This window comes from Pseudorasbora parva, chromosome 5 (genome assembly GCF_024679245.1).
Source record: "Pseudorasbora parva isolate DD20220531a chromosome 5, ASM2467924v1, whole genome shotgun sequence".
In the NCBI taxonomy this organism is placed as follows: Eukaryota; Metazoa; Chordata; class Actinopteri; order Cypriniformes; family Gobionidae; genus Pseudorasbora; species Pseudorasbora parva.
The window spans coordinates 22,099,913-22,117,113 of record NC_090176.1 but is presented as its reverse complement, the minus strand read 5'-3'; the positions used below and the strand labels follow the sequence as shown (position 1 = coordinate 22,117,113).

At 38.9% G+C, this 17,201-nt stretch overlaps 1 protein-coding gene across 5 annotated transcripts in view; it reads right to left on the bottom strand.

Annotated features, from left to right (window-relative positions):
- Positions 1-17,201, bottom strand: part of pard3bb (par-3 family cell polarity regulator beta b) — a 460,252-nt gene that overhangs the window by 220,433 nt on the left and 222,618 nt on the right. For all 5 annotated transcript variants that reach the window (XM_067443471.1, XM_067443470.1, XM_067443472.1 and 2 more), the window contains one exon: positions 8,840-8,972. In XM_067443471.1, the coding sequence (XP_067299572.1) occupies positions 8,840-8,972 (133 nt within the window). The remainder of the gene's footprint in view (positions 1-8,839; positions 8,973-17,201) is intronic.

Below are 17,201 nucleotides of genomic sequence, written 5' to 3'. Positions count from 1 at the left end.
TTTGCAAAATCTATGGTATAGGAAAGAGCCGTACGAGCCCATACCATCCACAAGGGAATGCTCAATGTGAAAGATTCAACCGTACCATGCATGATTTGCTAAGAACCTTGCCACCAGAGAAAAAGAGAGATTGGAAGACTCACCTTCCTGAGCTGGTGATGGCTTACAACAGTCACGTCCATTCATCCACTGGTTATTCTCCGTTCTATCTGATGTTTGGAAGGGATGCACGTTTACCAATGGATGTGCTTGGTGAAAAATATCTAGAAGAGGATGAGGTTGAAAACCTGGATGATTGGGTGAAAGGTCATCATGCAAGATTGAAGACGGCTGTGGAGGTTGCCAACGCAGCATCTCAAGAGGCTTCCAGAAGAAGAAAGAGGTTATATGACCGCAAGTCATTTGGAGCTCTTGTGAGGCCTGGAGATCGGGTGCTACTGCGTAACCACAAACACAGAGGTAGAAACAAAATTCAGGATAAATGGGAAGACATGCCATACATAGTAGTAAAGCAAAACCACTCAGACATACCTGTGTTCACTATTAAACCAGAGAAAGGGGGTTCCACAAAGGTAGTACACAGAGATCAGCTTCGGCACTGTTCATTCCCGTCACCCACTACACCGTGGGTACACCGTCGCAGAATGAGAGACAAGCCAGAGTCAGACACAGACATGTCAGACATTGTCTGCTTTCCAGAAACTGTTCAACACTCCACATACCATGCACACACAAGGGTGAATCAAGGGGAGTCAGGGGAAGTAGAACAGCATGACAGTGGTGGGGGTCAGGATGTAATATCAGAAACTGAGTTGCGGGTACAAGATGACGCAGATGATGCTGATATTTCAGAAGTTGAAAGAGAAAGTGTTCCTGAGATCAGACGTTCTCAGAGGCAAAACAAGGGTACCTTACCTGTGAAATTCAGGGATGACTACATTCTAAAATGAGAATTCAGAGTGTCCTGTAGCTTATAATATATTGGGATATGGAGTTATACATTTATAATGTGATGGTTTCCTAATATGTTGTTTGTGTTTCAGAGATGAACCTGCTGGAAATGTCGATGGAGTGGCAGGGTTTAGCAGGGGGGAAATGTAACGGGGTAGATATAAAAAAAAGAAGAAAAAAAAGATTATTTTTCAGGGACTTTTATTTTGACGGGTGGACTGGTTTTCGGCAGTCAGAGTGCGCTGCGAGAGAAGAAGCAGGCAGAGCGCGGTGGATGAGAGTGACGCACAAAGAGATTGATGAGTCGTGTTCGAGAAGCTCGTCCGATAAAGTTACTTCACGGAAGTTAATCGGGGCTTTTAGTTGAATAAAGGACGACAGCATCAAGTAATTTTGTGAACGGTATCCTGCGTTTTGTAGTGGAAAAGATTTGTATCGTTTTGCTCCATGGATTGCATTGCATTGGACTGCTGGAGTGACGCTTTAACGCTTCATGAAGTACCCGTAAGTGTATAAAGTACAAATATTACTTGATGGATGACGATTGAAGAGAGGTTTAACATTTTTGGAGCGTGTTAAACGATTTACGTTTTGATCGAGAAGCAGTCTTACGAACTAGCATCCAACTGAACTGATCACGCGTTATCTGAGTGTTCTGCACGTGTAGTTGCGCGTGAGATGAGAAATGCTGTGCGTTGGTGCGGAATGTAGTGAGAAGACTCGTGTTTAAAACTTTTTTTTCCACCCTGCCATCCAAACGACATTTCAGATCGATTCATCTCAGTTTGATTCATTTGGTTTTTTTGTGGCATCTTCTAGTTTTTTTTTTGAGCATTTCATTGAGTTTGAGTGATTCAACTACACTATCTCAAGTGAATTTCAACGCACGCTACGTCGAGACAACGCACTCAAGTCATTTTTCTATTGACTGTTTTTTTTCCAAGTTATTCCCTTTTGGTATTTTGCTCCAATGGACAGTGAGCTGTGCGAGTTCAGTTGAACTGCAGAACCTAAAGTGAACTGTGAGTACTTAAAGGGACGTTTCACGTAAGTGTTTTCTATGTATGGTGAAATTTCATTGTGTATGCACTTGTTGTGTTTAACTGGGATAATTTGAGCTGTGAAAACTCATTGTAAAAAAAGTACTAAAAAAGTCAAGTGTTTTCTATTTTAGAGTATCCTTGGGTTTGATTATTGTACAAGTGGAAAGTTTATAACTTTTACATTGAAGGTGTTTATGCCCAAGTGATTTTGGAAAGAACTCAAAGACTGTTATTTTTTTATTTTATTTTTATTTATTTAGTGGTTTACACTGAAGTCACACTTTCTTACAAGGAAGACACACATACACAGAAAATAAATACTGTTTAATTTTTGAATTTACCTACAGTGTATCCTTTTTGGTTGAGAGCTGTCAGGGAGTAGGGGCGTCTCACCTACTTTAATAGACCAGGGAAGGGAGGAATATATTCAACTATATTTTCACTTCAGAAAGCCACCTTGTGACATTACTTTAACTGAAGCCTACCCTTGTCGGTCTATAGAGTGCTTCTCATTAAAGTAGGACACTACATATATACATTAGTATATAGCGAGACTAAAAGCACTGAACGCGAGGACCAAGATCCTTTCGTTGTTCAGTCTTCCAGGGCAGCGCTAACAAATTTCCCCTACCAGACGGGCTAAATACCCGTTACATATACATACATGCACACATTTCTCTTCTACATTGTGGTGCATTAAAAACACATGAAAAGATTAGGGGGAAAATTAGAAATAATCAATCGATTTTACTATAGTAGTAGTGGTGACAATGAAAACCAGGTTTGAAGTTCCAAAACAGCAATAATAATAGTTGATGATGATGATGATGATGATGATGATGATGATGATGATGATGATGATGATGATGATGACGACAAGGATGAAAGCAAAGACAAATTTACAAATAATGGTGTGAAAAGGGAAAACATCCAGTATGTGGCAGTCCTGTGGGCGAAAATGCCTTATTGATGCTAGAGGTCAGAGCAGAATGTGCCGATAGAAGAGCAACTTTGACTGAAATAACCACTCATTACAACCGAGGTATGCAGCAAAGCATTTGTGAAGCCACAACACGCACAACCTTGAGGCGGATGGGCTACAACAGCAGAAGACCCCACCGGGTACCACTCATCTCCACTACAAATAGGAAGAAGAGGCTAAAATTTGCACGGGCCCACCAAAATTGGACAGCTGAAGACTGGAAAAATGTTGCCTGGTCTGATGAGTCTCGATTTCTTTTGAGACATTTAGATGGCAGAGTCACAGACCTGTGACTTGGCGTAAACAGAATGAAAACATGGATCTATTATGCCTTGTTACCACTGTGCAGGCTGGTGGTGGTGGTGTAATGGTGTGGGGGATGTTTTCTTGGCATACTTTAGGCCCCTTAGTGCCAATTGGGCATCGTTTAAATGCCACTGCCTACCTGAGCATTGTTTGTGACCATGTCCATCCCTTTATGACACCCATGTACCCATCCTCTGATGGCTACTTCCAGCAGGATAATGCACCATGTCACAAAGCTCGAATAATTTCAAATTGTTTTCTTGAACATGACAATGAGTTCAATGAACTACAATGGCCCCTACAGTCACCTGATCTCAACCCAATAGAGCATCTTTGGGATGTGTGCCCTGGATGTGCATCCCACAAATATCCATCAACTGCAAGATGCTATCCTATCAATATGGGCCAACATTTCTAAAGAATGCTTTCAGCACCTTGCTGAATCAATGCCACGTAGAATTATTCTTAAAACCACCTGCTGAAGAAAAAAACATTGAGCTGTTTCTCTGTGTGTGTGTGTGTGTGTGGGGGTGTGTGTGTGTGTGTGTGTGTGTGTGTGTGTGTGTGTGTGTGTGTGTGTGTGTGTGTGTGTGTGTGTGTGTGTGTGTGTGTGTGTGTCAAACGCAAGGACAGTTTGTGAGCATTACCCAGAATTATCATGATCTAGTTGATGTTGTTTTCAACTACTGTCTCTAAAGCCCCACATGACAAAGACACAAAGACCTTATTAATGTCAGTTAGGCTAAATAGTGCAGAACAAAACAAAGGCTATATAAAGGGAATAGTTAAAGAGAAAGACTATCCTCTTTTAATAATTTCCTACATCATTTCCTTTAGTACAGTCAACTGCACACGAAAGCTAACAAAATGTATGATGGCTGTAAAAAAATAAATAAATACATGAACAAAATAGATTACTTTTTTTTTTAAATATATATAAACAAGTATTTAAACAATTTGATTCAGAACGACAGAACTGTTGTTGTCACATGAACACATGAAAAAGTGTTTAACTTGATTTGGTGGACAAACAAATGAAATAAATGAACATTAATAAAGCTAAATAACATACAAACTTGTTAGATTTGTAACTTTTTTCCTGTAGGCTGCTGGGATATGGATAGCACGTTGTTCTCTGTCTTCTTGATGGAGTGTCTGTGTTTTGGCGGAGTGGAGCTGGATATCGGTCCTGACAATCACATAGATCAGAGCGCCCCACCCAGCAGAACTTCATCATTACTCATCAGACTGCACTGGGATGACTGCTTATTAGTATTATATATCTCATCTGTTTGTGTGCTGCACAACTGCCATAATACATCATGCACACAGATGTAAGCGTGCACACACACATGAACATACACACACTTGAGAGATGAACTGATGTTAGAGTGAATGAAAAAATGGATGCGTGTGGCACACAAACACGCGTACACACATTTGCAGCCATACACGCTCACGATTATTTATCTGCTAAAGTGTGGCGTAGCCGAAATGAAATAAGTTGTTCCTTCAGAAGATGATGGATCAATGGCTCTTCCAGCTAAAACAGGGTTATTAATCCTAAACGGTGTGTGCTACCAGACCTTTCGCCTGCAATAGCAAAACACCTCCTTATGTAAAACATTAACTGAAATAAAAGCCATGTTTCTCTCCGAGAGGGCTGGGTATGAATCTATTACCACAGATACTGGACAGATATAATATTTCACATCTGCAAACAATATTCATAATGACAGTAAGCGGAACAGGGGAGGCTTTGCTGCATGAGTGTTACTATGTGAACATGAGGAATTTGCTGTAATGAAAATATTGTGTTAAAAAATTGTAAACGCTCAGTGCAGCCGCTGTGGTAATTGAAGTGGTTTAGTTTTTAGTTAAAAGACAATTGCCTTGGCAAAGTCATCAAATTCCTCGAATAACTGCAGTCTAAATTACTCTACAAAACATATGCATTAGCTGAACTTAATACAAATTTTTGTTTGTTTTTTTGATACAGATTTTTTTTCTTTTTTACATACCAGATAGGACAAGCACACACTTTTAAAGATCGCTTCACATAGAAAACATCTATTGTTTTACATACATTCTAAATCAGAAACATCTTAAAGACATTTTATACATGTCTATTTAACATCTGACAGGAATTAGAGATGTTACCAAAAAGTTAGATCTTCTCCCGTTCTTCTACTTCCAAAAAGGAACTGGACTAGCTTGACTATAAATAACTGATGAGGGGAATAGGTAAGATGGCCGCCGAGTGAGATCCAACTCCAAGACTTTTACAGGTGTCACCACAAATAGCTAGTTTTAACAGAAGGCATGCAAGGAACGAGAGATAAGGGAACCTCTCCAACAATTATTTGAATTTTTAGTATTTTTCTGTGGCAAAGTGGTAAGCACATACACATTTAGCTGCCCATGCATTCCAATGATGATCTGAGTGTATGGTCTATAGCGCACGACAAAAGTGCATTTAGGGTTTGTCCGAATCCACATTTGCTAGTTTAACGACGGATTTTGTCGGAATGCGTGGTCTAAAAGGGTTGTACCTATTCTCTTAATGAGTCATGGGTGTGTTTTGGGCGTAACGTGCAATAAACCAATCAGTCTCTTCTCCCATTCCAGTTAAAAGCCAGTTGTGCTCGCGCCTTGGCGGAATTGGCAAGCGGGAAAAAAAAATGCTTCTCCAGAGCAGAATCATTTTATTTTTAATGTTTAAAAATGTTTATGTGCTGCTACGCATCCCTTTGTGTAATAAGCAAAGTGTACGCACTTTATGGACCTGCCTATAGGCACACATTACTAACATACTCTTTAAATAACACAAAAAAGTAATGTGCTATTGATTTTAGAACAGGTTTTTGTTGGTCAATGGCGCAGTCAATTATCTCCACGCCAACAATGCGCCTGAACACACCTCATTTTCACACCGGCATGGGCAAACAGATTTTCAATGTTTTTGCATTTTCCATTTAAACAATGTAGAGCTGGACGTGAAAATGGTAACTGCGTCACGCTGAAACTAACAAAAAAACTATTGTGTCGTGCTTGGTGCCACATCTCACTGGATGTACTGTATGATAGGGCCCATAGTTTTCCTACTTCTTACTTGTTTTCTCTCTGCTTTCCTCAGAATATACTGTATATATGAATACGGCAATCATTCAGTCCTATGGCAATCATTCAGTACCACAGTATAAAATAGCACAGTATTAGCATCTGATACATCACTGCATGTGCTTTTTTGTAAAGGATAGCAAAAAAAGGCCTGAGATAAAGCAAATAAACACAAATATTCATTATTTAAACTCCATAAACTCAAAGTTCATCTTCTCATGAAGGCGTTATAGGGCAGAGAAAAACTCGTCCCACACGAGAGATGGACAGAGTTCAGAAACAGTAATATTCATATCAACCCACACTTCCGCCCTCTCCTCAGCTCCCGGCCCACTGATATGCAGGGTTATAATTAGAGCGATTCTCCCGAGAAGCACCACTTCAAAAGCAAACACAATACACATACATATGTACGAAATCATTAGCTTTCATTTACAGCTCAAACAACTACCAGTAAATTACTTCCCTCAGCCCAAATGGATATGCCATGCTAAAAAATATCAGCACTCTCTTGATGAGGGCCTTATGCATTTTAAATAGTTTGTTATGTTGCGAGCGGACCGCATTACTGTTCCGCCGGTGGAAACATGGCCTAGATAAAGCGTACATCAACTTAATGATTTCAAGGTCAGGGAGAGAGAAACCAATGCAAACACACAATCACAGCATGAGCGGAGGGCTCGGTTTCCTTTTTCCCGCTCTCCTTGCTGACATATTTTCTTGGCTTACAAGGCAACCGTACCTAGAACTACTTTCTGTCAGAAAGGAATATTTCTGAACTGCATATATTTATGAATGTGAGCGCTTCGGTCTATCAAGGAAATAAACAACGGGGAGAAGTGTGTGGTGTCATGGAGGGGAGATATGCAGCTGATGCAGCTGATATTGGACTATTTGTATTATTTCTTCGCATCGCGCTCACTGGGAATCCCAATGAGTACAGTGTGTGCGAAATGCGCTCCTCTGGAAAAGCGGCAGGCGAGTGAAGGCGGCAGCTCCATTTTAAGCCTCCTTCTCTTCCGAAACTGTCTGTCTCTAGTTGTGTTGAAATCCTGCAGGAGGAGTGTTAGTCTTTCATGTTCGGTTAAAGGGATCGTCCACACGACAGGCTATGCACACAGGCATTTCACATGAAAAGAATTGCAAATGTGCCCCAATTCTCAGACGAGTTAAACTTCCAGTGCCTAATACAGCTGTGATAAAAGAGTCTTTCCAGGCATGAAAGAGAGAGAAAGAAAGACAAAGAAAGATAGCACATGTATGACAAGCACATTGAATCGATAGTGGCAGACATTCATGTACAAACATATTTCCAGTATGGCACATGAACAGACTCAGGCAATTTCTCTTAGTTAGCCGCATTTAAAAGGCCTCAATATATTTCTGCCCTCATGAGGCAAGTCAATCCATAAAATAAAATACTAGGCTGACAATTGTCATCATGTTATGTTGGATAATCGATAAAGGACAATATTACAATTCTATATAATTTAGGCTAAATATAATACAAAATAAAAACCACTAAAATTTCAAATCAGCCATTTTAAACGCTACAAGTGAATATCATCAAACTATTACAGTAAAATGTACAGTATAAACAATGGATAGTAATTTTGAGATTTTCTAAGGATTAAATTGAACTGTGTTCTATTAAATTATATTATATTATATTATATATATATATATATATATATATATATATATATATATATATATATATATATATATATATATATATATATAATTTAACTGTGACAGATTTTGTTTATAATGATTATTTGATGAATAGAAAGTAAAAAATTAACATTTATTTCAAACAGACTGTGGTGACACTTTAAAATAATGGTCATTAGTTAACATAGTTAATGTATTAAAATAAACTAACCATGAGCAGTTCATTTGTTACTATATTTTTGCATCTTTGTTAACGTTAGTTAATAAAAATTCAGCTGTTCATGGTTTGTTCATGTTAGTTCACAGTGCATTAACTAATGTTAGCAAGATTTTAATAATGTATTAGCAAATGTTGAAATTAACATTAACAAAGATGAATAAATGCTTTATAAGTGCAGTTCATTAGTCCGTGATAACTAATGTAGTTAACTAATGACCATCATTCTAAAGTGTTACCTAGATGGTTACTTTTGATCCATTTAATGCCTTTGTCAAGTCACACATTAGCATGACCATGTTTTGCTTTTATTTCTGTACATATAATTTTGTGTTTGGATATCGAAAGTATTATTTGTTTGGTTGTTAAGTCAACATGAGGAGTCAAACTTTATCAGTCTAGCTGATGAAAAGGCAATCTGAGAGCAAATGCTCTGCAGACGACAGAAATATATTAGCACTAGATATCTGGGTGGCCTTCTCCTTGAAAGTCTCATTGCCGCACAGACCGACTGTGAGATAAAGACACAGCGAGCCCATCACTCACCCGCACATCGCTCATAGATGCTGTTCATCACCATGGGGGGCTGAATGCTGCCGTCTGATTGGCCGAGGTGCCCTGCCTGTCCCACGCAGCTATCAAAGGATCGATTGAGAATTCGCCGTGCTTCCTGGAACTCCTGCGCGAGAAAATGAGAGAAGCCGTGTCACCGTATCGATTCTGTTTGTGAATTATGGAAACAGAAGAAGCAAATCTGAGCGCCGGGATAGGTAAAGACTTTCAAATAGCAGGCCGATCGTTATGCCAGCTTTGGCATTCATCACAAAACAAATACCACATTGAGACTCAGCTTTTGGAGGAAGGAAGAGAACAAAGAGATGAAAACAGCGCAAGAATCTGCTCCTGGAAGTGCTCTTGATTCATCTGATTAGTCTAGATGTCAGTGGCATGAAGGATTTAAGCCACTCGCACAGATGTTACAGATTTTCTGTCTCTTTTCCCCAGAGAGAAAAAAACAGAATGGTAATTCATTTCATTATCTTGCCCCCAGGCCTGAAGCGCCACTATGAAATATGTTAATTCGATTGGCAGATTTCGAATGCTGGAGAGAGGCAGAGTGCAGTGCATCAGATGGGTCTTTTAATGGCCTGTTCGGATACTGCACATGTTGCCGGCATTTGGTTAACTGTGGATCATTAGGAAAGCAAACCGCTCACATAAAATATTGTAAATAAAGGTGTGTGTGTATTATTTTTTTTAGGCCCTGAGGGTCTGAAGGTCTGAAAACAGCAATTATGGAGAAGGCCAAGAAGTCACGTCTCCACTGGAATAGAGGGGACCTGTTCAGCACTGTTATGTTTAAACATTCATGTTTTAATGTTAAGAATTGTCTGAGGTGACTGGGAAATATGTAGAAGACCAAAGGCTAGAATACACTACATGATTTTAAAAACATTAGGCATCATACACTTGCCAACTTTTAAAAGGGACCTATTGTGCAAAATTCACTTTTACATGGTGTTTGAACACTGATGTGTGTATACAGTGTGTAAACAACCAGCCTGAAATGGTAAAAATCAACCTATTAATTTTTTATTTATTTTTTTATAATCCCCATAAATCAGAAACAGTCTCTCCATAAGAGTTGTTCCATTACTGGTGACGACCTGCCCTATTAGCACAGATCCCACCCAGAGTGAGCCGCAGCAATCCGCAATTTTTGAATAGACTCCTGCCATCTGAGCCACTGAGGACACCGTAGTTGATTTTCATTTATGAAGGAGATGTGCTGAAGAAAGTCATTAAAGTGTTATTTGTGCAAATCATTTTACGCCGGACTGCTTCACAAAGGGTCAGTTTAAATGTGTCATGAACTGGATTTTTATATATATATACAGTTGTCTGAAGTCAAATTATGACATTCGCATGGTTTTTACATTCAAAAACATCATAACTAATAGGCTATTTTCTACACTGGTCTCTCCTGAACGCTGGGTTTTGATGGCCGTTAAGATTCATCGGCCTGCTGACGTGCTTAGGTTTTGGTTGCCCATCTGGAAAACAGATAGCCCTGGGAAGCTGGGCTTTGCAAGCCCTGAGAGTCTGATCTCGGATCGCAAGGAACCAACAAATAAGTTATTCTCCAGCCTGTGACAGCGTGCTAAGGTATGCTCTGTTAGACACGTCACACATAATCAATATGATCTGTAACAATGCATTACTATCGCACAAAACATCATGTTTTACTTACATAAGTGTTCCTGTCGTATCCAGTATAGAAGGCACAGCATTGTGTTTTAATCTCAATATGTATGCAAATCTAGTGTCGTCCTGTGTCTTGGTTACAAACGATTATCTTGCTATCTTCGGCGTGTTTATTGCTCGGTAACGCGATCAGTTTAGCTCCACGAGTCGGTGGGCGGAGCTACAGAAGCAGTCTACACATAGAGGCGGCGTTGTACCCGCCTAATACGTCATTGATTAGAGAGCCTCGTTTTCTGGGCCTGGTGTCTAGAAAAAAATGTTTTTTTACTAACAAGGATGTTTTCAGCTCGGGAACTTAGAGGATATTCTTATATTACAATGACCTTTTATATATCAAAAGTTGATTTCTCAATTCATCAACCGTTTAATGCTGGATTTGCACAAAAGTTGTTTCTGAACTGCGTGAGATTCTCCAGTTTTGTTGTTGCTGGTGTATCTGAAGCATGAACTTTAAAGGCTCTTCCCTCTTCTGGAAAGGCGGCGGGGAGTCACAGCTCATTTGCATTTCAAGGGATACACACATATTGTGAAAGGGGCATATTTGGGCACATTTGCATAATAGGTCCCCTTTAAAATTGTTACAGAGAAAAAATGGGTATTAAAAACGAAACAAATGTGGATCACAGACTACTAGACTTTCGAGTCATTCTAAGCACAAACTCACACAGAAACATGCACTTCCTTGCTAGGCGAAGACATATGTAAGGGATCATGTACACCCAGCCGGTCGTATAACTAAATAAACCCCAACAGAGTGATCAGGATCCCAACGCGAAGCGTCTGAAGGGGTTTATTCTGCGATAAAAACCGGCTGGGTGTACATTATCCCGCTTATTACACGGCTTCTTGTCTCTTCATGTAAATTCGACATGTAATATTGTCTTGTGTTTATATATTTTATTAGGTCTAACACAAAGATTCCACAAAGAAAAACAGTTCCAAACTGCTTTAAGCCTTTATCTATAGCTGAAAAGATAATTTTTTTAAAATATATATTGAAATTAATACTGAAAGGCATAGTTCACTTAAAGGGTTACTTCAGCGATTAGCATATGGCTTTGTATCAGTAGAAACCCTGGAGTATATTCAAATTATTGTGCTTTCTCCTCTCATATCTCCCTGAGACAAGAGATTTATGCATTTTATTTCTAGAAAAATTCCTCCTATGATGCAAATTGACGATTTTTGCATCATAGGAGGAATGTTTGCCCAAAGGCTAAAGACTACAGCCAGCAGAGGGAGCCATTTCCGCATGTTTTGAACTCGTGCATGGGGGATGGGAGATTACACTCAGCTTGCAGGGAGAGCTCAGCTGGCAGGCAATCATTTAAACGGAGCAATGGTGTGCAATGTAAGTCTTTTAACTTCTCAAATTAATTTCTATGAAAGTTAAGCTTGTAAAGGCATGAATTGAAACGCGCCAGACTGAACTCGCGTTGTGAATGTATGCCGCGAGTGTAGTCTCGATTACCTCAGCTCTCATCACTCTTGCAGTTAGTGCTCAGTGCTGTGATACTCGTGCGGTGACTCACTCCTTATATTGAACAGACACGTTCAGTTTTTAATTGTAGTGTCTTCTCTAACTCAGTCACTGTAATCAAGTTGGTGGCGTTGGGGAATGGCACAGGGCAGCGAAGCATTCTGGGAATTGTAGTCTTTCATCCCCATGGGACAAAAATACATTTTCTGTCTTTTCTCAGTCTAGAAAGCACCAAATTCAAAAATAATTTCACATTTCTACTGCATTGATGACCCAGTTCAAATACAGATTCATCTTCCCAGCGCTGAAGTACCCCTTTAAAAAGGAAAATTAGCCCATGATTTACTCACCCTCAAGCCACCCTAGGTGTAATTTACAATATTATTTCAGATAAATATAATCTGAGTTATATTTAAAAAGTCCTGGCTAGTTCAAGCATTATAAGTGCAGTTGTTTTTGAAGTCCATAAAAATCAAATAAGGTGTTCCACATGGCTCTGGGGACTTCTGAAGCGAATCGCTGTGTTTGTGTAAGAAAACAATATCCATATTTAAAACTTAAAGCTCCGGCCGATCGCCTTCCTTGGAAAAAGTGTTGAAAGTGCTTTCTCGCAATTCAAGATGCTTAAGCTACATCTGACGACCAGACATCAGAGGGCAGCACTGAGTCATGTCATTTACAGAACATTTGCTTGGATAAAAGAAAAAAAGTAGCGGATCTACCATTCCATGCAAAGTTTAGAACAAGAACCAAAACAAAAGAGAATGATATGCTACTTTGTTTCGATGTCTTTTTTTTTTTTACTAATGCACAGTACATCACAATGTATTGTGCGCGTTTTGCAACCTATTGGACTTTTCTGTCTTGACATTCACCTTGCGCATTCTGTGTTGTACATGGACAACTGTGTACACTGTAAAAAATTATTTAGAAAAAAAGTTACATGGTTGCCTTAAAATTTTGAGTTCATTGAAATTAAAATTTTGAGTTAATACAATGAACATTTTTTGAGATTCGACAACCTTTATTAAAATAATATTCAAATATTTTGTAAGCATATTGTGTAATTGTGTGTGTTTTATTTCTGATGACGCAGTGAAACATGCCAAATAGTGCTATTTTCATGATTTATCACAATTTTTATGCGGTTCAGATACAGAAATATTTTGAGTTTCTATGTATTAAACAAATTTCCTTCATTGTATCAACTCAAATTTTTAATTTCAATAAAATTAAAATTTGAAGGCAACCAGGTTACTTACTTTTTTAAGTTAAACCAACATTTTTTTTTTTTTTTTTTTTTTTTTTTACAGTGACAGAAATTGCATCACGTGAACAGTGAACAGACCGTTGCGGAAACCAAACGGCCGACGTACTGTAGAGCTAGACAATGTTTGTGTAGGACTAAATTAGCAGGGTTTTGGTGCAAGAAACATCTTAAGTGGACTTTGGGGGAAAATAAAACAGTACAGAAGTACAGAGTATAAGTATAATGTGGCCCTTTTAATGTTAACGACAGTAAGAGCAGGTCTGTGGAGGAGGTGGCCTGTGGGGAACAGAACGCAGGGCTGCCAGGAGAGGAAACAGTGATGGGGACTTAATGAGATTACAGGAGGGGATCAATGAGGATTCCCCAGCCAACTTTTCCATTTCCCTTATAATATTTATCAGAATAAAAAAGGAGGACACAGAGCTTGCAATTTTGAGAGGATGAGATTCTGAAAACACATCTGAATCAATAAAAATTAACAGGAAATGTTGGGGGTGGGAAGAGGGAGTGTAAAAAGTGTAGTGTAGAGTGTTTTAGGAGGTTGGGATGCTGGGATGAAAATGTTGTTGCACTGCAGGTTAACCAGGAGCTCAGAGGTATGGCTTAGCCATTTACTTCCTACCTCATCCGGACAAGACCACAGAGTCCTTGAGTAAAGGCTAGAATGCACCTAGTTAGGACGACTGTCAATGTGTGGTGTGGAAATCACAGCCCCAAACAACATATGTATTGGTTAACATACAGCTATTTGGAGTGGGTTTTTGGACCAACAAAATTCCACTGTGATGAAACAAAAACAAACGTCTTGACATGCAATGCTGTTTAAGTTCAGAATGCCTTTTAAACTGAATTAAGGCAGCAATAAGGAACCAAAATTAAAATTTAAGGAAGCTGAATAAAATGTTATTTTAAAGAAATAAAACCACTGTTTTGTAGAAATAGGAAAAATACTTTAACAGTTAGTATATATTATATTATATAATAACACATGTTAATATTTAATACAACTGAATGTGATGCTGTGTAACAAAATTATAAGTGGCTGTATTAATTGTCTAAGATTATGGATTTCATTTAAAAATAATAATTAAAAATAATAATTTATTAATGTTTTATAGCAAACCTTAGTGTTAAATCACTAATGAAATTCCTTTGTTGTTGTTTTTTTAAGTAAATTCTTTTGTAGTTTTTTTGTAAATTCTTTAAATTAGTTGTCCCAATTAAACTTCCTAAGTGTGGCCAACTCAATTCAAATTCACCAGAGACATTTAGGTAGCATTCTGTCTGTGTGGTCCTGCTGTAGGCTTTTTGTGACAAGAGGTCAACCAGCATTTCATTTACAGACAAGCTGAAAATGACACAAGAAAACACTGGTCAGAAGATGAAAGGTATGTCATTTCCCACAGCCTCTATCTCCATGTGTTCACCATCCTCAGACACTGATCGCTCTGTCTGTTAGCCCCATCTACACTTTTCTGTTTAAGATCCCATCCACAATCTCCTCAGACTCCACTTACGTCTTAATCAGCATCACAAAGCATACAGTTCAACATGCTGTTAAAGACAAAAGTGGCTTGGCAGGTCTGAGCGACCGCCCGCAGCACCAGCAAACCTCCCAGCGATCCTCTGGCACAGTCTCTAGGGCACAGATCTTGTGGGCTCTCCCTGGGCTACTTTTCATTATTAATGCACACGCTGTAATGAGATTATGACATGGCTGTTTAGATGGCTGTCTGAGAGAAACGGTGAAAAGGATTGATTAGATCAGACTGTGGTATAATAGTGTTTAGTCTGCAGAGTGAAGAGAGAGGGAACATTTCCATAAAAACATTACTCCAAAAAAACTATGATGCACTGTGTATTCTGACACCTTTCTATCAGAACCAGTATTAACTTCTTGAGCAATTTGAGCTACAGTAGCTCTCATCTGTTTGAACAGACCACACAGGCCAGCCTTCGTTCCCACGTGCATCAATGAGCCTTGGCCACCCATGACCCTGGTTCACCACTGTTCCTCCCTTGGAGCACTTTTGATAGATACTGCATTTTTCCTGATTCTAACACATCAAAGAAGGTGAAGTAAGAAGTTTGATCAGTGTAATAAGGTTTGAACAGAACAGTTTGAATAGAGAGGTGTCGGTAATTACAATGAAGACAAAATAATACAAATTAGAGCCATAACCCGGCCGGAGAGGTGTGAATGTGTGCTGGGGGGACTGGAATTGAAGGGGGCAGTTTGCAGCATGAAACAATAGAGACAATACACTGAATGGATGCATTTTAGGCCCCGTCCACCCGAAGCCAGCGCTTTCCCAATCCGATCTTTTTTTTTTCCTCGTTTCAAGAAATATCTGCGTCCACACGATTACCGAAACAGACTAAAAACGATGTAGTTTGCGTGCCAGGGCAGTGTGTGGCGCTGTAATTCTGCCACAGAAATACACTAAAAACGGAGAAGAAGAGTTGTGGTTAGCAGGGGTATAGCAGTGGTCGGAGGTGAGGCAAAATAAAATAACAATAAAATAAAACAATAAAATAACAATAAATACATTTACTACTTAACAGATGTGTTTTATTAATGCCTACACCTACCCTAACCCAAAACATACCCTTACAATAATGCAGATACGGTAATTAAATGACGCGATATTGAAGTGCGCATGCCCAGTGCCCGTAGTTGTATCCCTTAACTCTTTCACCGTGCTGGACGTAGTGTGATGACATCACCGTTTCAGAAAATATACGGATTCGCTGTACACACGAAAACGGAGGATGATCGTTTTCAGATTTATCCGCTTTGGGACCCGGTTCCAGAAAATATCGGATTCATGCTTCTAAAACGCCGGATCCGTGTGGACGAAACGCTGATACGGTACAAAATGTATACGTATACAGCTAAGTTAAACGCATCTCCGTGTGGACGGGGCCTTAGAGTCTTCTCAAAATAAAATCACATGACATGATCTTGACATTCTAGACTTATCTTTAGATTTGAAATATAATATGGTCAGCCTAGTGGCTTTAGCTGCAGTGCATTTCTAGATTGAAAAAAGGCCAACTTAAGTTAGATTTTTATAAAAAAAGTTTAATACAAAAACATTTCTAATAAGCTTACCGTAGCTTTCTTTTTTTTTTTTCATTATAAAAATAATTACTTTTGACTTTACAGTGAACTGCCTAGTGTTTACTTTCAAATGAGACCATACTTATACGTTTAGTGCAAAGGGTTCATGAACTGTATCTGTTTTAGTCAGGGTATGCCATTTATGGGATTTTTTTTTTTAAATTTTATTTAAGTGGAGGTGCTGGATAACAGGTTAATGGTCAAATAAAAAGTCCTTAAAATCTTTGCTTTTTTCACCATGTCACTCATTATTAAATTACCAGCAGAATCGTATCAAATATACAATGCATATTCAATACATCGCTCAACTCTACCTGGTACCACATCCAAAAAAGCTTTTAGGTACTTTTTTTTTAGGTATAGCTTCAAAAAATGTTCCATGAGCTTTCAAACAAGGCAATATCTGTTTTTTATCTCCATTTCTTTCATCCTCCGCTCTTCCCCTTTAACAGTGTGCCTCCCTTTTTCATGTATTTTCAGAGAATTAGCCAAACCTGGACAGGGATTGTGAGCATGCGTGTGAAGCCGGTCTTTGATGTCTCTAAAAAAGTGCCCATAATTAGCTAAGTTAGGTCAGGAGACATGGACACACAGCAGATTCCAGCTAGAGCACATCAGCATGTTTATTCCCAGAAGCTCACAGAGACTCTGGAGAAAAGACTCACAAAAAAGTAAGTCTGTAAAGAATTAAAACTGGCTCCAGGCTTGAAGATAACTTTTTGGATTGTATTTATTAGAGCTAGAAAGAATCAAAACGCAACAATAGGCT